This window comes from Equus asinus, chromosome 30 (genome assembly GCF_041296235.1).
Source record: "Equus asinus isolate D_3611 breed Donkey chromosome 30, EquAss-T2T_v2, whole genome shotgun sequence".
NCBI classification, from domain to species: Eukaryota; Metazoa; Chordata; class Mammalia; order Perissodactyla; family Equidae; genus Equus; species Equus asinus.
This window is the reverse complement of record NC_091819.1, coordinates 22,382,468-22,406,952: the sequence shown is the minus strand read 5'-3', so window position 1 is coordinate 22,406,952 and position 24,485 is coordinate 22,382,468. Positions and strand designations below refer to the sequence as shown.

The window sequence follows — 24,485 nt, the reverse complement described above, 5'->3', positions numbered from 1 at the left end:
GAGACCAGGAGAGACGGCGCAAGTCTGATGGGTGAGCGTGAGGCCACTGAGACCAGCCTTGCTGGGGGAAGTTCAAGTCCACGCACAGAGATCTCAAGTGTTGCCGTTCCCAGGGTTTCCTCCCAGCCACCTCAGTCACCCCCAAGCAGATTTTAGAAATCTTAGACCCGAGTCTAAGAACCCACGAAAGAAGTTATCCTCAGGGCTCAGCCTCTGTCATAAATGGCGAGGCCTTATCAAGTCCCACCAAGGGAGCAGCAGCCTGGTTTCTCTGGGGTGCAGCCTAGTTTCTGTTTTTTCAATCCCATCCTCCTCGGAACTCTCCTGACTTTTTTCTCACCACTTTTCATGGCATTTATCCCTATTAATCTTCTAGTTAACTTTTCTCTGCGCACACTTCTTTTCTCAACTATTGGACTCTGAGCTATTTGACTCTCTCTTCTTCCAAGCCCCCAGCTATGTGCCTGCACACAGTAGGTACTCACATACCCACAGAATGAAAGCGAGAATGGGTGGGGACATCCCAGCTCCCTCCCACCCTCCCGGCCCAGCTCAAGCCTAGCTCTCAGATCAGCCCACCCCGCCAGTCACAATCATGGTTACGGTCATGGTCACGGTCATGGTCATGGTCACATCCTTCCTGCCTCCAGCGCAGTGCGGAGGAGGGGGCAGTGGCTTTGGAATGAGACAGCTCTGAGTCCAAACCCTTCTGCCTATCATCTCGGTCACCTTGGACAAACGGCTTTACCTCTCTGAGCTTCAGTTTGTGCATGTGTAAGATGCAACAATAGTCTTCAGCCTACAAGACTCCTGCAGGGACTGAGTGTGACCACGAGTGGCTGACACACAGTAGGTGCTTAACCAACACTGGCCCTGCCACAGGTTTTCTGTGCTTCGGCATTTTATGTCGCCATGGTCTTGCCTTCTCTTAGGATCTCCGCCCAGGCCCTGACGAGAACCTGCTCACTTTCTCCTACAAGCACAGGCGGGGCACAAAGGAGGCAAAACAGCTGCTTTCTGTGACCTTTGATGCATGTAACTGGGTCCAGCTGGCACCCCCTCTTCTGCCTAGTCACTGCCCGGCCTTGGGTAGGGGAAAGGAGACAGAAGAGGGAAGGAGAAGAAGGGAGACGACGGGCAGAGCAGGTGAGCTGGGTACACCTCTCTGGGGCAACTGCACCTGCCCAGGTGCACCTGGGAGAAGAGCAGACTATAAAAAAACCCTCCCAAGAGGGGCCACTTGCCAAGGCCTGGGCCCTCCCCAGCCCCAGCCTAAGGCCCAACCTGGTTACAGGGAAACCGCAGAAGGGGCTCCCTGGCCCTCCCGTCTCTCAGCTCTGCTCAGAAAAAGGAGCCTTACGTTGATCTCCTCATCTGACGTTTCCACCTTGAAAGGACGGATGCTCTCGTCCTCCCGGCCCGTGGGCCTCGACCCAGGCCCCCACCACCCATCTTCAAGCGGCAAAGTTTCCTCCTTGTCCCTGGAGACGAACCAGTAGATGACAAAGCCCAGAACGGAGGTGAGCAGAATTTCCAGCCACATGACTCCTGTGGAGTGGATAGAACCCATTAGCAACAGAGGCCACCCAGCCAGACCTCGACCCCCCGCCAGAGAGGCCAAACTTCCAATTTCTCTCCCACCCAATCCCTGATTTTATGTCCTTTTGCCCTAAAAAGTAACATAAGCATAGTATAGAAAGATTGGAAAACAATAGAAAAAGAGACAAAAGTCACCCATTATCCTACTGAGCTATGAAATCTACTAATCAAATTGGGAAAAAATGAAGCCGGGTTGGCTTCTGCATAACCCTGGTGTTGGGGGCTGCATTCCTGAGGCCCCAAGTTTCTCTGAGGGGCCTTCTGCTCCAGAAGCTTCTGAGAAGCCTCTCCCACCCTTGGGCCCCCTACCCCTACCGGAGAGCAGCGACTTCTCTGAGTGGTGGGCTCAGGAGAGGGAATGGGGCTGAGGCTCAGCCCCTCGCTGTCTCTCTCTGAGAGGGGCCTGTCCTCGGGATGTATGTAAGCGGCAAGGGGACAGGTTTGAAGGTTAAGTTCAATTCGGGGCGGGGGTGGGGTGGGGAGAGGGAGGAAGAGTCTTAGGCAGCCCAAACATGGCCACACATCTCAGCTGGGTTTTGTTTGACAGCCTTATTGACACATGATTCACAGAGCACATAATCCACCCATTTAAAGTGTACAACCCCGGGGCCGGCCCCGTGGCCGAGTGGGTTAAGTTCGCGCGCTCCGCTTCGGCGGCTCAGGGTTTCGCTGGTTCGACTCCTGGGCGTGGACATGGCACCGCTCACCAAGCCATGCTGGGTTGGCGTCCCATATGCCACAACTAGAAGGACCCACAACTAAAAATACGCAACTATTTACCGGGGGGCTTTGGGGAGAAAGAGGAAAAATAAAATCTTTAAAGTGTACAACCCGATGATTTTTAGTAGATTCACAGATTTGTGCACACGTAACCACAGTTGTAGAACATTTTCATCGCCACAAAGAGCAACTCCATCCCCATTAGCTATCACCCCCGACTGCCCCCTGCCCCACCCCAGGCCCTAAGCAACCCCTAATCTACATTCTGCCTCTATAGAGTTGCCCATGACAATTTGTATAAACTCAGCTGTTTTAATCCCCATTTGCCTGATTCCTGTGTCTTTTTTCTCAGAAAGGGAAAAAAGAAGAGCTTAGTTCCTGCAAACCAATACCAGGCAGACCAACCGTGGCCCAGCATTGTTTTCTTCCGCATTCCCAGAGAAGGAACCCACGGGAGCTTCCAGCTCACGGAAACGTGCATGGGCGCAGACACGGTGCTCGTGCCAGAGCCAGCTGAGCTTCTGCTGGACGCAGAGCAGTTAGGACCCAAGTGGAGGGGAAATGATCGTGTCTCAGACAAGGCCTCGGTAGAGCCCCTCCCCGGCTCCAGCCCTGTCTTGGAAACTGAGGCAGGAGGAGGACCCTGCTAGGAAACCCACCCTACTGTGTCCTCTATTTGCCACAGGGCCTTGCTGGGGGCTTGCTGAGGCCCTGAGGTCTGCTCCTGGCAGGAGCTGCCCCTCTAAACTGAGAACTGGGCCACTGGGGGCCATTTCTTGAAATATTCGTCCATAGTGGTCCTTAATGAAGGTTCTGGACAGACCTTCCTGCTGAAACCGAGGACAAAGGAGCGAAAATTTCCCGGGATTAGGGTGAAACTGTGCCTTGCACTCACAGGGTTAACGTGAGAAACAAAATAACCAAAGTTTCTGAGCTCACCTTGCAGAACAGCAGGAGGACCGCTGATAAGAGAGGAGCTTGTGACAGCCTCCGGCCTGACTAAGCAACTTGCAGGAATATTGAGAAGCTAAAACGACTGACTGTAAACTCTAGACGTCAAAGACTGAAAATCCACCATGTGCAACATGTAGAACAGATGGTCACGCCTGTGCAGAGGACTCTTCAGCCCCCAAGGCCACATGCTCCCCCTCCCCTACCTAAAACCCCAAACAAAAACGCTTGCTTGGAGCTTTTCAGGGAGTTCAGGATGATAGCGTTAGCTGCCTTTTCTCCTTGCTCAGGACTGTGCAATGACAAAATTCCTACTTTCTTCCCCTACACCCGGAGTCAGAGATTGGCTTGCTGTGCAACAGGTGAGCGAACTCACTTCAGGTTTGATATCAATTTGGCAACCCAGATGGGACAATGTCCCAAGTGCACATCTCACCTGTGGCACTCTGGCCTCTGGGTAAAAGCTGCTCTTGGAAGCTGTCCTGCAGCTGCCTGAGCCCCTTGTCTCAGGGACAGCCACAAGCGACTGGACGCTGGCCAGACGTTGCTTGGTGCTTTTGCTTTGGTGGTGGAAGAAACTAGGTTCAGGGCTTAGGAAGACGTCTCTTGTGAGTAGATGGCAGTTTTTGTTTTTGTCCATGTGCTAACCTTTTCCAACAGGACCAGCCAGAAATAACGGGAATCTGGCAGCCCTCTGGGCTCCACTTGTGTTAAGGTCGAGACGGCTCAACCAGATTGGGTAAGTCCCCCAGTATGCACACCAAGGTCCCTTGTCCTTGCTCATTTGGGAATATCTGTGGGGCGGATCTTCATTTGTTGGGCACCCCCTGAGTGTAGGACACGTACTAAGCTGGGACTGGAAGCACTTTGGTTTTTGGGTTTGGTTTTGGTTTCTTTGTTCTGGCTTCCATTTGCTGGCCGAGGGTTTCTGGGAAAGCACGGTTGTTTGATCTCTGGTTGTTGTTTGTCTGTCCTTTTAAAAGTGTTAACAAGAGAGGTGCCACATCTATTCCACCTAAGAGCCTGTTGGGAAAAAGTTTGACTCACTGGTCGACCTATAGTTATAAACCAATGTCTAAAGAGGGATGATTTTCTTTTGTCACACCACATGGCCACAATCATCTTTAGACTCCAGAAGGGAAAAAAATGGCCCAACAATGGGATCTTAAGTTGGAAAATTTTTTGAGAGCTCTCATCACAAACAGCTGTTTTATTGGTACCTATGAAAAGACCAAATTAAAAGAAAAATACAATGACTACTCTTAAGAACTTAAACTTAAACTCATGGTCTTACAGATGCTAATGAAAACATTAAGTTAACAAAGAAAAATCAGAAAGGGAAGAGTCACAGGACTCATCCCAACAGGATGGAAATCTTTAACTAGTTATTAAAAGGAAAACAGGGGGCAGTCAGGTGGCGCAGCGGTTAAGTGTGCACATTCTGCTTCTTGGCGGCCCAGGGTTCGCCGGTTCGGATCCTGGGTGCAGACATGGCACCACTTGGCAAGCCATGCTGTGGTAGGCATCCCACATATAAAGTGGAGGAAGATGGGCACGGATGTTAGCTCAGGGCCAGTCTTCCTCAGCAAAAAGAGGAGGATTGGCAGCAGTTAGCTCAGGGCTAATCTTCCTCAAAAAAAAAAAAAAACGGGATCAATGGACTAGACATGAATAAAGTTAAAACGAAGGTTTTAATAAAACACTGCCTAAGGTTGGATGGGCTAAAGGGACCCCTTATTGGCTCCCCAACATTAAAGGACATCAGATAGGCCTCTTCTATTTACCCCAGTTTGAAAAAAAATTAAAAAGCCAGAAGGCAGAAATCACAATAAGAAAGCTGACCAACAATTATTCGGTGCAATAGTTAGGCTACCAAGGTTAATAAGACTATAAAGATTAAAGTGTTTAACAAGTGTTTTATATATATATATATATATATATATATATATATATATATATATATAGTATTATATCAACTTTGCCCGGATTTTTTTTTTAAAGTTTGGCACCTGAGCTAACATCTGTTGCCAATCTTCTTTTCTTTCTTCTTCTTCTTCTCCCCAAAGCCCCCCAGTACATAGTTGTATATTTTAGTTGTGGGTCCTTCTAGTTGTGGCATGTGGGATGCCGCCTCAGTGTGGCCTGATGAGCAGTGCTATGTTTGTGCCCAGGATCCGAACTGGTGAAACCCTGGGCCGCCAAAGCGGAGCATGTGAACTTAACCCCTCGGCCACGGGGCCGGCCCCTGCCTGGATGTTTTTTTGGAAATAGATGTCACACCTGGCTGGAAATGCTTCCCCTACACAGTACTGTAATACCAAAACTTGCTAATAAAATTCTAATATGTTAGAATTAAACTTAAAATTAAGATATAGTTTTGTAAAAATCGGTATATTTAAATGGGGCAATTTCAGTTTACCCAAACTGATGTATTTACATATACAATTGGAAAAAGCCAGCTACAAAGTTAAATAACTAATGGGAAGCCTGTTTTAATCTTTTGAGGCTTCTAAATAAAATCAGGAGTGCTTTACTGCCTCTTTAAAAGAAAATAAATAATTAAACATGCCAGTAGCTAAAGATGAATCTGCTGCTCGTCTCTCCTCTCTTGCTGAGCTTCCCCACTTCAACTCCCCCGAGATTCCTAATCTAAAAATTAAGCAAGAAAAATAAGTAAACTTTTGAGATAATTTAAAATTGTAACAACCTCTCTGGGGAACCTCTGTTTCAGAGGATTCCACCTTAAGGGTCACGCTGAAAAGAGAGGATTCAAAATCTCTCATGATGGAATGCAGTCTTTAATTAACACACAGAAACGTCTAAGAGACAAAGTTGTTTAACATGATAAAATTAACCTTTGATAACTGAGAGCTTACTTAAGTCTGCTGGTTTAATTTAAAATAGACATGTCCTCAGAGTTATCAGCCTTGGATATGATGCAGACGTGTTGTCTCTGTTATAAAATGTGTCAGCAAAAGTAATAACTTAGAATAATAGCAGATTTTGTTTGATGTCTCATGAAGTTTCTGCAGGCAATCTAAATATAATTGTTGAGAAGAGGTAAACTAAATAGATCTAAAAAGGATAAAAGTTTTGGGGGGTACTTTTTAACAACAATTATGTGTTATGACGTATGTACTTAAAACAACTTAAGATGATGGCTAACTGTTTTAATGTCACGGGAAGTTTTTTGAGAAATCTAAACCTAATTGTTGGGAACAAATGATTTAGACAGATGAAAATGGATAGGAGTTTTTGAGTATAATAATTATGTTTTATGGTCTGTATGCTTGAAAAACAGCTTCCAAAATCTTTTTGGCAACTTAAAACTTTAGAGTTTTGCTAAATTAAATGATAGAAATTTGAGCATCTAGGTCATTGCCACATAAGATAAAATATTAGAAATTGATTACTTAGCATAGATTTGTCTGTCTTTGGTTTCTTACCTCAGAAAAACTGAAAGATGATTAGGTTTATTGATAAACATGTTTTGTGCATGCTGGGGAATTTTCTATGAGAAAATACATGTTTCTGTATACAAGGAAAGTAAAATGTACATTTTCAGTAAAGAATATAAAAAAATAGAGATATTTTTGTTAGTTTTGTTACAAAAGATAAATATGTCCTAAAGTACTGGGGAAAAAAACAAAAAAAGAAAACATGGGACAAATTTTGAATGTAAAAAGTAAGTGACAAAAGGTTTGTGGAAATAAAACCCTGAGAAATTTTGTGCATGGTCAAGCTGGCTGACATTTAAATGAATTCAATTAAATGTATGAGTTTCAACATCAAGGGTAAGCTGGTGCAAAGTTAGAATTTGGCTTTCTCACTCTTAAAGAGATAATGTTCTTAAACTTTTGGTCTGCTCTTGATATGGAGGTTATAAAAGTTTTTTCTTTATTTTTCAGTGAGTCTACCTAAAAGACAGAAAAGCTACGTTTTGTTAAAATAACTTCTTATGTTCAAAGAGACTGAGGTTTCTTTACTGTTTTTTTTTTTAAAACTGTTTAAACTCTCTCTGTTTGCCTTTGACATCTTCTGTTGTCACCTTGATTGAGTGAATAACTAAGCATTGTTTCCTTTTTGACCAAGTGTTTTAAACCCTTTTGATATTTTTGACAAATTCTCCCAAAGTTCGAATCCTGGGTGAAGTATTTCTTTTGACTTAAAAAAAATCTTTGAGAATTTCCAATGGGCCCTAGGACTTCTCAAAGAGTTTATTCTCTCTTTCTAGAAAGAGAGATAATAAACTAATTAGACTTACTTGGTATATTAAATTATATGGGAAGCATTGTCAAATAATTGATGATAAATCTTCCCAGGTTATATTGTGTGGGTAAATGTTATTAATATAAGTACTGTAAAAAATTATATAACATTCCTAACATTCTGATGTGTCTTGGTTATCAATCACAATTCTGGTTATTATCTCAGAGTGTTATATGTCATAGAAGTGGTCAGGTGTCTGTCAATTGCCATTTTTGAATGTTTTGTTATTTATAGATAGTTGTTGTTTTACTCTGATGTTTTTGCAGATGTGTTTCATCTTTAAAAACATTCATGAGGGGCCGGCCCCGTGGCGGAGTGCTTAAGTTCGCGTGCTCCGCTTCGGCGGCCCAGGGTTTCACCAGTTCAGATCCTGGGCGTGGACATGGCACTGCTCATCAGGCCACGCTGAGGCGGCGTCCCACATGCCACAACTAGAAGGACCCACAACTAAAATATGCAACTATGTACTGGGGGGCTTTGGGGAGGAAAAAAAGCAGGGGAAAAAAAAAGAAGATTGGCAACAGTTGTTAGCTCAGGTGCCAATCTTTAAAAAAAAAAATCCATGAAAAGGACTCTGGTGCTTACTCTAGAGTACAGGTTTCTGATAAATTTTCAGACTATAAAACTGAGCTGAGTAAGAAATTATAGAACTGTTACTGAAAAACCTATGGCCTCACAAAACTGCTAACAGATGATCAAGATCAAGAATTAATTATATGAGACTAAATTAATGAGGATGTTTATAATTTTTATGGCTTTTTTTGTTTATGATATTGCTGATTAATGTTTTGTCTTTTTCAGATTTAAGAAAATCTTTTTCTCTTAAGAAACTATGACTTATAACAATTTGTAAACAAAATTAAAGCATTTATTTGTTTTCCCCACCTGATCCCTCCAGAATTTGAAAACTCTTAGTAAGTGCGTGAGTATGGTTATTTTCATGGAAATATAATTGTTTGCATAAGTTCAATAAGAATCTGTTCTTACAGCAGGACACAATTGGAAACACTGGTTATATTACCAAGGCTTTGACTGGAATGTCACATTTGAGAGTAACATACAGGCTCGAATATGACAAGACAGCTTTTGAGGACTAAACATTGACTTTCTGGAATAAAGCCACTTAAAAATATTGGCCAGGTACCTGCTCACAGGGTTCCCAGTAACCTGGTATGGTTGAGTAAAAAATGTCACTCCCTCTGACAGGCGCAAAGAACCCCAGGATATTTTGGGGGACCTCACGAAGAGAGGAACTCACTCAAATCTGTAGGTATTACAGGCAAAGTCTGATGACAAGTTCTTGGTCTAACTTTCCTGGCCTTGAGAGGCCTTTAAAGTTCAATCTGAGATTCTTTATAAAATCTTCTGGCAAAGCAGGAACTAATTAAAAGATCAATTGCTATTCTTGCTGTACTTATGTAAATGATTGGGCCACATTTACCGAAACTAGACTTATTTTGTAAACCAGTGGGTCTTAATTTGGCTATCTTTGATAAAAATGAGGGTAATTCTAGAGAGAAAAATTATGCTTCAATAAAAACTATAATACACATTTGTGGATGTTGTATTTTAGTTCTGTCAATTGTCTCTGAGGTTTATTTTCTACCTGTAAACTGCACTAGATTCTAACTTCTTCTAGTCTCCTGAAATATCTGAGATAACAAATCTCCAAACTAATGTTTTCCATAATTTTCATTCAGAATTTGAAAACTAAACCTGCCCTTTTTCCTGAAGCCCTGCAAACTAAAGCTGAACATCTTGATATAAACCTAAGAAAGATCCACGCCGGCTGCTGTGTAAGCCACTCAGAAAGATACCTGAGAACCTGATGACACCATCAGAGACATTCAAACTGCAAAAGATGCTTTTGACCCTGACTTGAATCTTCTTGATTCGCTGCCCCCTGGGGTCAGGAACTGGTTTATATTTTACTCAACCATTAACCTTGTTTTTTTTTTTTTCTCTAAAAATACTTCTTATTAAATATCTGGTTACTTACTTACATGATACAGGCCTAACTTTGGGAGCCCACCTGCATCACTGCCTTATTAAAAACTGGTTCAATGAGATGAAACAACCTATGCCCCAATTCAGCAGGAAGTAGCTAGATCTGTCGTCACCCCAAACCCCTCAAGAATGAGGAATGATCAAGAGAGATTGAAACCAAGGATAAAGGAGTTAGAATTTCCCGGGATTAGGGTGAAACTGTGCCTTGTACTCACAGGGTTAACATGAGAAACAAAGTAACCAAAGTTTCTGAGCTCGCCTTGCAGAACAGCAGGAGGACCGCTGATAAGAGAGGAGCTTGTGACAGCCCCGCCTGACTCTAATCATCTTGCAGGAACATTGAGAAGCTAAAACGACTGACTGTAAACTTTAGACGTCAAAGACTGAAAATCCACCATGTGCAACACGTAGAACAGATGGTCACGCCTGTGCAGAGGACTCTTCAGCCCCCAAGGCCACATGCTCCCCCTGCCCTACCTTAAATGCCAAACAAAAACCCTTGCTTGAAGCTTTTTGGGGAGTTCGGGATGACACTGTTAGCAACCTGTTCTCCTTGCTCAGCGCTGTGCATTAAGATTCCCACTTTCTTCCCCTACACCCGGTATCAGAGACTGGCTTGCTGCACAACGGGTGAGCGAACTCACTTCAGGTTGATATCACTGATGCCGCTCAGATTCAACCCCCTCTTCTGACCCAGAGCCCTCGTCACCCACGCTTAGACTCCTGTGACAGCTTTCATGGCCGATCTCTCAGGTCACTGGCGCACTTAGAATCCACTGCAGCATTCTTCCTGGGAACCACACCCTGCCTGTCCAACCTTGAACCTCCATCTCCCGCTTTGGGTTGTGAAATCTGAAGTGGTTCAAGGTCTCATTCTCTCCATGTGTACTGATAGCCTAAGCTGTGCTAGGGAGCAGGCCCCTGCTATCCCAGCCGAGATGTGGCACGTGGGGTGAGGGCATGGGCTCTATCCCCAGCCTGAAGACAGGCCCTGGCTTCCATCTTCCAACCCCAAGCACCAACAGTGCCTGGCCCTCTCTGTGTCTGCTGATCAGGTAGGTGGCTGGAACCAGCAGTCCTATAACTAAAACAAGGCAAGGGACAGCGGGTCTGGAGGGTACGTGGGGAGCGTGTGGGAGGAGGCAGAAGCAGAGAGCAGAGCTGCCCCCAGCAGCAGAAGCAGGTGGATGAAGTTCACCTGGCAAGCGGTCACATACAATAGTCTGGAGCTCGGGAGGGCAAGGTCTGTGTCTGTCCTGGTCATTGCCTTGACCTCAGTGCCCAGCATACTGCCTGGCGCAGCACTGTATTCTGCCAATATTTGTGCAATCAGTGTACACAGTGGAAGTAAATAAGACACATTTTTGCACAATGTTGTCAGGGAGCTGCAATCGTAATAAACAACAAAGAACGAGAACCCCTTCAACCTCCCACCAGAGCTTTACAAAGCGCCCTCCTTCCGTGACTCCAGCACAGAGAGGCCGTGAGCACCGCTGTCACCTCCCTTGGATCTAAATGCCCAACTTTTATATCCTGGTCTGCACACAGCGACACCCAAGGGGCCCGCTGCAGGTCCCCCCCCATCCCCACTGCCTTTTTACAATCGCTGGGTCATTCCGACTCAGCAGATCTGATGTGTGTGCAGTGTGGTTATCTCTCCTGGACTTCAAGCAGCAAAATGAGCCAGGCTGGCCCGGGGACGGTGTGTTGAAACGATCAGTGTCCAAGGGTCCCATCTAAACCCACAGAATCAGGACAAGGCGTATTGCGACAGCCCATGCTGGCATGCCCAGGGCAAAGTAACAGATTCAAAGAGAAATTATAAAGCCCTTTGATGCGTACCCTAATTAAGATAAGAATATCAGTACCTGGTTCAAGGATGGTGAGCAGCCACTGATCTCAGATTACAAAGCAGGCTTTAGCGAAGTGTGTTGATCTCTCACCTAGTTCCCTCCCTTTATCTAACAATGGGTCTTAATTGCATACGAGGTAAGGTGTTCAAGGTTAGCCTGCTGCGACAGGCACTGACTGTCTGCAGGTGGCTCTTCAGGGATGTGCTAAACCAGGGTACATGCAAATCCATCCACTCAGGAGCCAGAATTCATTGAACTTGACTTTCCTTTTCACCTATTTGAGGCAAGAATCAGAGCAGGCAAGGGCTTCCCCCAGTCACACTGCAATTGTGAGGATTAGACTTTGTAGCCAAAGCATTCATTCTCCACCTGTCGCTGGGCGTGTCACAGCCCCCTCCCCTAGCTCGCCTCCCCTCCACACCTGTTTTCAGCCTCAAGTCTTCATATCTGCTCTCTGGGACCTCCAGAGCACAGTGAACCACGGCTCATGGGGGCCGCGACCACCCGCCCCAGTCTGTCTCCTAAGCTTGCACATCTTTTCCAAAAAAATGAAATAATGAGGAACAAGACCCTCCCCTTCCTGGCCTAGAGGAGCTGTGGTTCAACGGGGGAGGAGGTGGTGGGCCAGGGAGTTGGCCATTCGGCTCCATACCAGTCTCCTGGCCTGGGCGTGAGAACTGAGCTGCCCAGGGGGCTGGCAGGCCAAAGAAGGGCAGGCCCCAGCAGGCCAGGGGGTCCAGGTGCTGCAGCTGCCCTCAGGCCTCTGGACGTCCCTCGCCAGGGCGCCTGCTCTCCTTAGAGTATGGGGAAACCGAGGCTGGAGGCTCAGGAGGGAGGGTACCACTCTGCCCGCCCAACCCCCTGGAGGCAGCAGGCAGCGGTGTGGAGCCAGCTGGCAGCTCCCTTTCCTCCCAGGGCTGGCTCCTTGGGGTTGGGCCACGGGAGCAGATGTTGCCTCAATAGGGAGGTGGACTGTGTGCCAGGAAACCCAAGGCCAGCTGCACTCTGGCAGCAGCGGCTGGGGTTGGGGCGGGTGTGGCACCAGGCAGATGACAGAGTCCCCCTCCCCAGGGCCTCTCTCTTGGCCAGGTGGCAGGGAGGAGCAAGAGAAGGGCTGCATCGGCCCCACCTCCATGGGGCCAACCTGTCACTGGGTCGGAACCACTGAACATCAAGCTGGAAAGGACTTCAGCAGCCTTGAGTCCAACTCCTTCTCTTCATAGCTGGGGAAACTGAGGCCGGGGTGTGGGAATCAACTCGCCCCAGGTCATGTGGCCAGGGAGTGACACATCTGGGCTAACGGGCGTGAAGAATGGGTGCCCTCCCCGCCCTCTACAGGGCAGCTCTAGGCAGCTTTCTCAACCGCGGCACACTGGACGTTTTGGCCCCGCTGATGCTTTGCTGTGACGGCTGTCCTGTGTACCATGGGGCGTTAAGCAGCATCCTTGGCCTCCACCCACTAGATGCCAGTAGCACCTCTCTCCTGCAGTGTGACAACCAAACATGTCCCAGCCGTGGCCAAATGTTCCCTGCAGGGAAAACTGCCCTCAGCTGAGAGCCCAACTGTCGATCAGTGGTTCATCTTTAGGATGGGTTGGAGTCACCTGGGGAGCTAGTCAAATGGAGTTTCTGATTCAAGCAGTCTGGCGTGAGGCTGGAGAATTTGCATTTCTAACAAGTTCCCAGGTGCTGGTTGCTGTTGCTGGTCTGGGGACCACACCTTGAGAACCCCTGCTCTGCACTGGATTATAAATTCTGAGAAGGCTGGGCTATCTTTTTCTTTTTTGGTGAGGAAGAGTGGCCCTGAGCTAACATCTGTTGCCAATCTTCCTCTTTTTGCTTGAGGAAGATTGTTGCTGAGCTAACATCTATGCCAATCTTCCTCTATTTTGTATGTGGGATGCCACCACACCATGGCCTGATGAGCAGTGTGTAGGTCCATGTCCAGGATCCAAACCTGCGAATCCCGGGCCGCCAAAGCAGAGCACATGAACTTAACCACTACACCACTGGGCCGCCCTGGGTTGTGCATCTTGCTTTCCAAGGCACGCTAGTGAACACCCAGCCCAGCTGTGACAGGTGCAGGGATCCCACCAACAGCTGTTGAATGAACACTTGGGCCCAAGGTGAGAGGGGCTGTGGCCCTTCCAAAGGACCGAGAGGAAAGGCAGAGAGAAAACGCCGTCTCCGAGGTGACAGGGGAGTGGAGCCCCCTGAGCCCCCTGCCCGCAGACTGGTGGGGTGATCCTATGCAGAAAGCCGGGTACCCGAGCTGCCCTCCTGGTTAAGACCCTCTGGGGAAGGTGGACCCAATGCCCTGCATTCATGGTGTCCGAGATCCCACCAGAGACCTGCAGCAAGCGCGGCAGCTCCAGGGGCACAGGGGCCCAGCCAGGCCTGGGAAAGCCTCAGCAGGCCACCTCTCACGTGTTACCAGCTCTCTGTTCCTGGGAGGGGTACCAGAGAAATTCCATAACCTGTTCTTCGTACTGCCTGCAAGCTACAGTCTACACTCTTAGCCAGACACACGAGGCAGCCCCGCTCTGGAGCCTGAAGCCACCCTAGGCAGCTTCTCCAAATCCTAGGACACCCTCCATCTCCCCTGTCAAGTCCCTGCTCTTCCTCTTTGGGAGCCAGCCGAGTCTCTCCTCTGGCCCGGAGCGGTGGGTGCTCTCACCCTCCCCTCAACTCCTGTCCCCACGCCTTCTCCCCCTGGGGGCTCAGGGCCTGAGGGGAACGAGCAACGACAGGGAGGGCCTCCTCGGACACTGCTCTGAGCTCTTGGTATCATTCAACTCATTCACTGCCCACAACAGTCCCATTCGACAGATGAGAAGACTGAGATTGAGGAAGCTGTGCAAGATGGAACAGCCAGCAGGTGGGGAGGCAGGATTCTAACGTAGCAGCCGGATGCCCGGCCCTCGCGCGCACCCGGCCCCAGAGCTCCTCTGCTCCTGGGCTTTGCTCCCTGGGGAGGATTTTTCCGTATGATGAAACTGTGTGCTTCTCACAGATAGAGATTAGGTCCTTCTCAGCCCTAAATCCCACCAGGTCTTCTTTATAAAGGTGGCTGATAAACCACAGAACTGAATACTGTCATAGCCGAGCCCATCACGACACAAGGGGCTGAGGCTCAGCGAGGGCAAATGATTCTGCTCAAGGTCGCCAGGGGTTGTTGGCCAGCTGGGGCCTGAGCGTCTTCCCGTGCTGTCGCGGCCTCCACCAGCCCACAGATGGCTGCTTGCTGCCCAGCACGTGGTGCGATGGCTGAGGCAAGGGGACTTTGGAGAGCTCTGCAAGAAGCTGGCGAAGGCTGCTGTGGCTTCCGAGTCACCGTCCCTTTCCCCTCCTTGCCCCTCCTCTGGCTCGAATGCAATCTTCCATTTCTTCTGTCTCCCCGGCTGCCCAGCACAGCGCTCTGCATCCGGAGGCGCTCAGTGTCCATGGAACCACACTCCGGAAGCTGGGAGGCTGGTGGGCCGCCGTCCTGCCACTGGACTCAAGTAAGACGTTAACCTTTAAGGTAGGAGGTATGTCGGGGGTACCATTAACACTGGAGCCGAGCTAATGGTCCCAGGGAGAAGCTAGTTAAATCCAAATGTAACAGGAGACTTTCATAAGATTGAGCTGGAAAACTATTTGACAGAATCTACTAGAATGGGACACTGCAAACTCTATGACTCAGCAGTTCACTTCTGGGCATAGACTCAACCCAAATGTGTCCACATGTTTACCAAAAGTCACAAAGTAGAACATTCCTGGCAGCACTTTTTGCCAAGGCCCCAAACCAGAAACAACCCAAAAGCCCGTGCATAGATTGTGGTCCATTCACACGATGGAGCACCATCCAACGAAAAGGAAGCGTCTGCAACCACGCACAGCGACGAGGACGAATCCCACAGCCAGCGCTGAGCCAAAGAGGCCAGCCCCAGAAGAGCACATATCACACGATGCTGTTTACGTAAAGGACAAAGACGAGCAAAACTCTAAGGAGATACGTGAGAATGGTGTTTGCCGTTGGTGGCGGGAGCTGGGCCCAAGCACTCATATTTTTCAGAGCTCCTCAGTGATTACAACGTGCAAAAAGGGATTGGTCTGTACGTACCCCAGAAAGGAGAGACCTGGGGAGCAGGCCTTGGGCAGGTGCAGTGACACAGTTCAGGGGTGCACTGAGCAGTCCCTGCGAGGGAGGTGCTCTATCGTGAGCCCGGGGTGGCCACGTCACAGGCCCTCTCCTAGCCCGATGCTGCCCCTCAACTGTGACAACCCGCCTGGGCTCTGCTTCTCGACTCAGGGAGGCCTGCTGATTCAGAAGTCAGCCACGTAGCCTGAGTTCCGGACGCGGGCAGACCTCGGCAGCGGGCGCCCTGGGAGCATGTTGCCTCCCAGTTCCACCAAACACGGAGTACAATGCATATACTCAGTGAGTTTGGGGAAATGTGGTGGCCCACGGGGCTGTCAGCCTTTGAGGAGACAGGCTGGCTTCCCTGGAGGACTCCCATTCCACGGGACCCGCAGACAGCAGCTCTGACTACCTCTGACTGTAGGAGCTGGAACATCTCGGAGTTTACAAGAAGGGAGCTTCTAGGGGCTGGCCCCGTGGCCGAGTGGTTAAGTTCATGCACTCCGCTGCAGGCGGCCCAGTGTTTCGTTGGTTCGGGTCCTGGGCGCGGACATGGCACTGCTCATCAGACCACGCTGAGGCAGCGTCCCACATGCCACAACTAGAAGGACCCACACAGAAGAATATACAACTATGTACCGGGGGGCTTTGGGGAGAAAAAGGAAGAAATAAAATCTTTAAAAAAAAAAAAAAAAAAAAAGAAGGGAGCTGCTAGCTTGCTTCCCCGTTCCAGTAGTTCAAATCCTGGCTCCACCATTTACCAGTTGAGGGGCTCTGGGCAGGGTGCCAAACCACTCTGAGCGCCTGTGGCCTCGGCTGTGAAACGGGGAGAATAACGCCGACCCTGCAGGCTGTTTGTGAGGATTGGCCATCTCAAAGCATGTGCTCCACCAAAGTCTGTTCCTTTCCCTTCGCTTAAATCCCCTATTACTGCACGGAATCTCTGTACTGGAAGAGAACTCGGAGGAATCCCTGTCCCTATTAGATTTTTAGCCCACGCCCCAGGGCCCAGCCACAGCCTACGTGCACAAACAGGCTGGAAGCAGCCCCTGTGGTCCAAGGGCATCTGCTGTCCTTCCCGGGTGCCTCACCAAGGACATGACTTGGGAGGATGAAGGCAAGCACAGGCAAGGTACATCTTTGGCTATCAGTGTTTTGCAAAACAGGTCCTTGGGGTTGTGTCAGCTCCTCTTTGTTATTCGTCCCGAGAAATTACATTTCCAAATTAGGGGTTGACTTCCCTTTGCTAAGCCTTCATATTTCCAAAGACAGCTCCATTTATCTCTTCTGTGTGGTCGGCTCCTGCTGGCGTAGAAAATATTCCCACCTCTTCAAAACATCACCGCTTAGGAGTCACTATGAAAAATTCAGAAGTGACACAACACAAAACGAGAGGCACCTGGAATTAGAGCTCGACGGATCTACCCCAGAAGTCCCAGAAAGATTATCCGATTAGGCTGTTGTTTTGGAATGCGCTTTTCCAAACTAGTGACAAAATACTCTCCTGGGAGAGTTGGGTGGGGAGGGGAAGGCTGTCTGAATGAGAGCACTTTGTCTCAGAGCCGTGCTACTACCCTTCCTAAGAAAAAGATTCGTTTGCCCAGGGAGGAAAATGTAGTTTTTGTTGCAAAGCCTGATTTTGTTTTTTAAACACAATAACTGGAGGACAATGGTCATTTAGTTATAAGAGGCTATGCTTACAGGGAAACCTGAGACTCTACGACTGACTGCTCTGATAAGAAACGAGATTATATACAGCGTAATTCCCCCAATTCTAGAGGGAGGTCAAGTTCTGGGCACACGTTTTTGAAACTTGAAAAAAAATCAAGAGTGAGTTCAAGTTGAATAAATTAGTTGAGTAATATGATGACCTTTATCCTTAAAAGATTGACTGAAGGGAGGGGATGGGGTTGGGGTGTGCTGGTTAAGTTCATATGCCTCTGCTTTGGTGGCCCGGGGTTCGCAGGTCCGGATCCCAGGTGCGGACCTAGCACCGCTCGTCCAGCCACACTGTGGTGACGTCCCACATAAAATAGAGGAAGATGGGCACTGATGTTAGCTCAGCAACAACCTTCCTCACACACACACAAAAAAAAAGGTTGACTAAATGTAAACTATTTGAAAGTGAAAAATGACGCAAGTGGAGCAATTTATTAGTTTTCTTGGGTCTGACTCACAAAGGACAGTTTTAAATATAGGAGGTCAAACAGGGTAGGTGCTTTGTTCTCTGGGACTGTTAAAAGGAACATCAATCTAATAATTTAAACAAATGCAGTGTTTCTGTTATGCTTGGGGCAAAAATACAAGTGTTAAAACTTAGGATTCATTTTAAGATTGATAGTAAAAACTCAAGTGAACTCTTTTTCTGTAATTTGAATTTGGTCTGGAAAGTATCAAGAAGTCATTTGTTTTTGGAGTAAATAAGAGATTTGGATTCGTGTCTTGGAAAAGCAAGTATAAATTTGCTTTTGGACCAGACGGTGGTTCAGCAGACGCTGCATGTGACTATGAGTCACGTGCTTTGCAGGCACAGGGAATAAGACACAGACAGCCCTGTACCTGCAGGAGTTCCTGCTCTCGTAGGATGGACAAACAGATGAATAAACAACACCCTTCTAGTGCCAGATACAATAATATATGTACACAGAGAGATCTCTGTGATATACAGTTAAGTGAGAAGACGGGCTGCAGAAAAGTGTGTAGAATTATCAGGTGCTTTTTGTGTAGACCAAGGGTCACATGTGTCTGTGTTGAAGACTGGTGCTGGGGGCCTGGTCTGGTGGTGTAGTCATTAAGTTCAGGCTCTCGGCCTTGGCAGCCCAGGGTTCACAGGTTCAGATCCCAGGTGCAGACATGGCACCACTCATCAGGCCACACTGTGGCTGCATCCCAATAAAACAGAGGAAGATTAGCACAGATGTTAGCTCAGCAACAACCTTCCTCAAGCAAAAAGAGGAAGATTCACAGCAGGTGTTAGCTCAGGGCCAATCTTTCTCACCAAAAAAAAAAGAAAGAAAGAAAAGACTGGTGCTGGGAGTTCACCCAGATACTGGCAACAGCGACCGCCTGGAAGGAGGGAATATGCTTCCACTGAATAAGCATTTGCACCTTGAAAAAAAATCATTTTTTACCAAATGCATATACTGTTTGCTCAAAAACAAAATAATTATACATTTTTAAAAATCTGAAAACCCATAAGGGTGCCAGACCATGTGATTCCACTTCAACAGTGAGTCAGATGCCCTCACAACACCAGAGCTGCAGGAACAAGCCGCCTCAGCTGGGACAACTGCTGCGTGACTTTCTAGTGGCCATAAGGCCCTAGGACGAGGTTAATCCAGAAACCCATGGGCATCTGAGGGCCGGGGAGCTGGCAGAAATGTGAAACGGGGAAGTGAAACCAGCTGGGCTGTCAGAGAAAGTAGCTGCCAGAGAATTGGGCCATCCTTTCTGCAAACGTGGCTCTAGTGGCCACCTCTGATCAGATGACAGACACGTCGTGTCTCTAACCCAGACCTCCTCCGAGCTCCAGACCCGACACCCACCTGCAACCTGACTGTTCCTGAAAATCTCGAAACCTCCTCCGGGGCATCTGAAACTTCACTTGTCCCCTGAGATGTCGTCTTCTTCTGGGGTTCCCTCCCACTGTGGCTGGCACTACCCACCTTCCGAATGCCAAGTCAAAAACTGGGGCGACGTCCTTGAAACCCCGTTGTTCATTTCACCCACATCCGATCCGGCACATTCTGGCAGCTCCACCTCCAGGGATCATCTCGCATCCCTCTCCCGGACCACACCCCGCCCACGGTGCTGAGCTCTCCCCGGATGACAGCCAAGCCCCCACCAGTCCCCACACCTGCTTGCCCCCTCAAGATGTGGTCTCTTGAAAATGCCAGGCTGACCATGTCATGCCCCCTGTTAAAACCCTTCGAGAGCTTCCTGCTGCCCTGGGGACACAGCAACACTGGTTAGCGTGGCCTTCAAGGCCTATGTGCTCTGAGCTGCCCACCTGTCCCCTCCCACTGGGCTCTAGCCCCACCCCATCTTCAGGGAGTCGGGAGCCAGCCCGCCTGAATGCCTGCTCTGAATCCGGGCCCTGCCACGTGCCAGCCACGTGACCTCAGGCCAGGGACTCTACTTCTCCGGGCCTCAGTCGGCGGGGAGGAGGTACGAGGTAGCTGGGATGAAGGGGCTGCACACAGAGCGGCTGTCACAGGCAGCGGCGTTTTTTGTGTGATTCCTGAGCACACAAGCGGGCAGCAGGGGGCCGAGCCCGGAGCTGAGCGATCTTCCCTAAGGAAGTGCTGCCTGAGCGAGACAGGGAGTTAAGGAGGGCTCCTCGGAAGAGGAGGTGCAGAGGGCTCCAGGGGGGAACATGACACCGAAGGCCAGCAGGGCTGGAAAGCAGAAAGTGTGGGCAGGAATGGCCTTGAGCCAGGGGCCCACAGGACCTGCCGTGCAGCATCTGCATGGGTGAGGGGGAGGCCCACGTTGGGGGGCTGGCCAGCCCTGAGCACCTTTAGAGAGGGGCTGACGACCTCCACGGATTTTAAATGCCCCTGAGCTGGGGCCCACTACAAGCTCGTTCCCACAACCTTCCATGCAGGCTCTGAGTTCCAGAACTCAAAGTGGGACCACGCTCTCCACCCCGCAGGGGGCTCGCGCTCAGGCCTGGGGAGTTTCAGAGGAGGTCCTGGTCCACCATACGTTCTGCCAATTCAGTAAGAGCCGATGAGTTCTCCCTGGGTGCTGAGTCACCAGAGAAGAAACTCAAGTGGAGCACAGTTCACTGCCTCTGAGGACAAAGCACTCCCTTCTGTGGAATTCCAGCACTCGGCATTTTCCATTCGGCATTTTCCATTCGTGTGTAGACCACTCCTATTTCAGGGGACAAAGGAATGGGCCACTTAACACAGGGATTCGATTTCCTTCCCACCACAGCCACACTCGGCCCTCCCTCCCCTGCCAAGTCTGCTGCTCCTCACTCATGTGCTCCCTCCCCATCTGGAAGCTTCCTCAGGAGCGTGTAAGAGGATAGCACTGTTAGCTGGCCACTGCCGGGTAACCTGAGCCGGCTTTACCGTCTGGAACACAGTGGCAGTGGCCCGTGTGCTGTGCAAGGCAGCCCTAACAACGTGGGTCAGAGTTCTGAGGAACGTCCCGGGTTGTCGGTGTCTTGGTGGGAGTGAGTTTGCTTGTGGCAATGTCTAGGTTGCAAAAATGAACAGAAAGTCACAAAAGGCTAAAAAATACCGTTGGAGTTCAATCAAAGGCCCTGAGGGCGACTCTGAAGGTAGCCTGCCCCATCTCAACAGTCTCCCCAGGTCCTGAGGGAGGGGCGCCTGCCACCACCTGTGCCCGCCTGCCACCTCCCAGGGACAACTTGCTGCAGCACACAGGTCCTGCCGCAGGCAACAAACCAGGAAAGAACATCCATTTTCCCCCATTGAGTTGGTGAGAGAGTGAGGCTTCTCTGAACTGCCCTTGTCTCTGCAGGGCCCATCATGGGGCTTGACACTGGGACCAAAGGATTTCTCCTACTTTGTGTGTGTGAGGAAGACTGGCCCTGAGCTCACATCAGTGCCCATCTTCCTGTTTTGTATGTGGGATGCCGCCACAGCCTGGCTTGATGAGCGGTGCACATGTCTACATCTGGGATCCGAACCTGCAAACCCCGGGCTGCCAAGGTGGAGCGTGCAAACCTAACCCCCACGCCACCGGGCTGGCCCCTCTCCTACTTTCTAAAAGGCCTGAGTCGGAATACAACTGGAGAGTCACCACACCGTGCAGCAAAGGTGGCTCATCCCACAGGGCAAGCCAAGTCCCAGGCAGAGCGTCGGTGGCAACCTGAGGGGGGGCCCTCAGGAAGGGGGGAGGGCCTCTGCCTGGCCTCTCTGAGGAGCACTGTGTGGCTCCCTGCTGCACAGGGGCACCTGGGCCGACCGCAGCCTCTCAGGCTCATGGCGCAGGCTACAGCCGGCCGGAGCCAGCCGGGTGGGCCTAGGGTGAGGATGCACGGAACCCTCCCAGGGCGTGGGCGTGTGTCTGGACACCATGAGCTCCGTGAGGAAGCCCAGAGAAGCTGGGGCTGTGACAGGAGGGTGGGAAGACTCTTAAAGACATCCTCTCAGGTACTACAATAACCCTGAGAAGGAAAGGGTAGTTGTTTCTGTTTTAAAGAGATTTAAAAATGAGCTCAAGGGCTGGCCCAGTGGCATAGCGGTCAAGCTCACATGCTCCACTTCAGCAGCCCAGGGTTCCAATCCGAGGTGTGGACCTACATACCGCTCATCAAGCCATGCGGTGTTGGCGTCCCAAATTCAAAATAGAAGAAGATGGGCATAGATGTTAGCTCAGGGCCAATCTTCCTCACCAAAAAAGAAGAAGCAGTAGCAGCAGCTCAGAGAGGCTAAGTGGTTTGCTCGAGTTAACCCAGCCAGTGAGTGCCAAGGAGACATTTTAATTCAGTCTGTTTATCAATCTTCCTAAACACTAAAGGAAGCAAAAACTCCTTCGATCCTGACTCAGGACCAGGCCTGTCGTCCCCGGTTGTGGGTTAGCTACAGAATCTTCTGGAAAGTCTTTGAATTCCTCAGAGAGAATAATATTTTTTTCCCTAATGCAAGCACTTTTGCTTAGGCCTCATAGAGCCTCACAGGTGTGGCTTTGCAGTGGCTGGACCGTGCACTAAATTGGCTCCTTATGAGAACAGTGGGCACCAGCCAGGCCACAGAAGGAAAGAGAGACAGTGGGGTCCTGCGGGCATGAAGACTCCACTCCAGGTCTTCGAGCCCACTGGGAGGGCGGCTCTAGGCTAGCCTTCAGAGAGTGAAAACAGCTGCTCTCTGGTGAGAAAGGATGAACTATGACCTTTCCTGGCAAGGCAAGTCAACTTTGATGGCAGAAGAGGCCGTTCTGGTTTGAACTTGCTTTGGACAACTGCGTGTTTAATTTTATAATCCAGGGGAGGATTGCACGGTTGTTTCCTTGGTCAGAGGTGCTCTTTCTGGAGTGCCGGCCACGCCTCCCTCCTCCGGGCAGGGAGCAGCTGGAGCCTTGGCAGAGCTTTGCTCCCTCTTGGAGGAACTGTTGGGGGCCTTCTCTCTGCCCACCTTCCCCACACGGCCCCCTGGAGACTCTTAAACCGCCCGGCTTAGGCCAAGAAGCACCCCCAGGCACCCCACAGGGGACCCCAAGAGGCCAGCAAGGCTGGGCAGTGACTCTTCTGCCCTTACCTGTCTGAGGCCCTGCTCCCCACGCCCTGGGCCAGGGCCCTCATTCCCCCAGAAGCTGCCCTCAGCGCACCCCGCAGAAGCTGCAGGGCCCACCCAGGCCCCGTCAAAACCGACCGCTCTCCACCTACATGTTCCCTTTGGGCTTCTCGACCACAGAACAGCCCACGTCAGAGCTGCGAGGGCTCTTGCGGATTGGAGAGCCCAAGCTCATTTTACGGATCGGGTCCAGGGAGGGGACACATTCACAGCAGAACTGGGACATGAACCTTTCCACATCATTGTACACCTCCCAAAGGACTGAGTCACCAGTGATGGGATCTAGGGCCCTATCCGAGGTGAGTTTTGAGCAGACCCTAGACGCCCCTCAAGTCCCCACAGGCCCGCTCTCTCCATCCCCCTCCAGCCCAGGGACCAGCCCACCCTCGGCCCTCCCGGATTTTGTAAGCCCAGCTGTGTTCCATGTCTTTGAGTATCTCAGCTCAAGAATGGAGAAATGGAGTCTGGGCAGACCCCCTCTTCACATGCTGGAAGGGAAGTTAAGGTGCCAGGCGGGCACTCACTGGGCCTGGGGCACGCTGGGCTCTGACATGGATTGGAGGGGCCCTGTGCACTGGGGGCCCGGGCCTGGGACATGCTGGGCTCTAACGTGGACTGGAGGGGCTGTGCACTGGTGACCCAGGGCTTCCTGGGAGCTCTGCTTGCTGCCGCATTTAGAAGCAGACATGAACCAGGACACCACAGGAGGAGAGTGGGGGCGGCACTCCACCTCCTCCTTTCTCTAAAGGTCCCTCTGCCCAAAAAGCCCTCATTGGTCACTTGCCACGGACATCCTGGTCCCAGCCAGAGTGCTGAAGGCCCAGCTGGGAGGCAGGTGGGAGCATGCACAGAGCATGTGGGTTGGAGCAGATGGTCCCTGAGGTTCACCCTGGCTGCCTTGCTAAGCAGTTATTTTTGATGGAAGTCTTCCCTTTCCTGGAACTGGGCAGGCAGCAGAAAGTTTGGAGTCCTCTCGCTCCCAGGCTGGGCCAGTTCAGTTTATCTAGTAGGTCGCTCACACCAAAGGACGCTGCTGGCAGCATGGTCCACACTCAGCAAACAGACATAAAGCTCATCCAGGCCAGTCATGCGTCTGCCACAGGGCCTCTGCACCTGCTCTTCCCGCAGCCCGGGGGACTGTCAGCCCAGACAGCAGCCTGCCCCTCCCTTACTGCTCAGGATTATTCAAATGTCACCTCTCAGTGTGGCCTTCGTCTGTCACCTGACACTCCCTTTCCCTCTTCTATGCTTTACTTTTCTCCGTGGCACACATCTTCTAACAGACTTTATATTTTACAAGTTTATTTTGTTTATAATAACAAAACTGCAACCCCCAGAAGGGCATGCTCCCACAGAGGGCATGACCCACACTTCTTCACATGGCCCTCCCCGGTGCAGAAATTTGAGAAAGAAAAACTGCTGAACACTCCCAGAGCCTGGCGCTAAGTCAGACCCGGTGGGGCTGGTGAAAGTTCCCCAGGGGACCCCGAAGCCCGACTCCTTCAAAGAAGCAAGCCCAGCCCCAGAGGACAATGCTACTTTCTGGAGCACCGTGGCTTCCTGCAAATGTTTATTTTCAGTTGTGCTGAATTCAGGGGAGGCTGCCGAGTGGAGTGGCGCAGAAGGAAACAGGCACAATTCCCACCGTCCTCAACAATTTCCCACGACAGCTCCTAAATCCAGGCCAAGGCG

The 24,485-nt window shown here is 50.1% G+C and overlaps 1 protein-coding gene and 1 long non-coding RNA gene across 8 annotated transcripts in view; one reads left to right on the top strand and one right to left on the bottom strand.

The window, feature by feature from the left end:
• Window positions 1-24,485, bottom strand: part of EPHX1 (epoxide hydrolase 1) — a 51,973-nt gene that overhangs the window by 15,758 nt on the left and 11,730 nt on the right. For 6 of the 7 annotated variants that reach the window (XM_070501470.1, XM_014862372.3, XM_070501468.1 and 3 more), the window contains one exon: window positions 1,361-1,548. In XM_070501470.1, coding sequence (XP_070357571.1) covers window positions 1,361-1,543 — 183 coding nt within the window. In that variant the 5' untranslated portion in view covers window positions 1,544-1,548. Of the gene's footprint in view, window positions 1-1,360; window positions 1,549-3,258; window positions 3,433-24,485 lie in introns of those variants that run through there. The other variant, XM_070501469.1, reaches the window with a different exon arrangement.
• On the top strand, window positions 3,416-9,090 carry LOC139042551 (uncharacterized). Its single transcript, XR_011499376.1, has 3 exons — window positions 3,416-3,632; window positions 3,931-4,009; window positions 7,806-9,090. It is a non-coding gene; the product is annotated as an uncharacterized lncRNA (long non-coding RNA).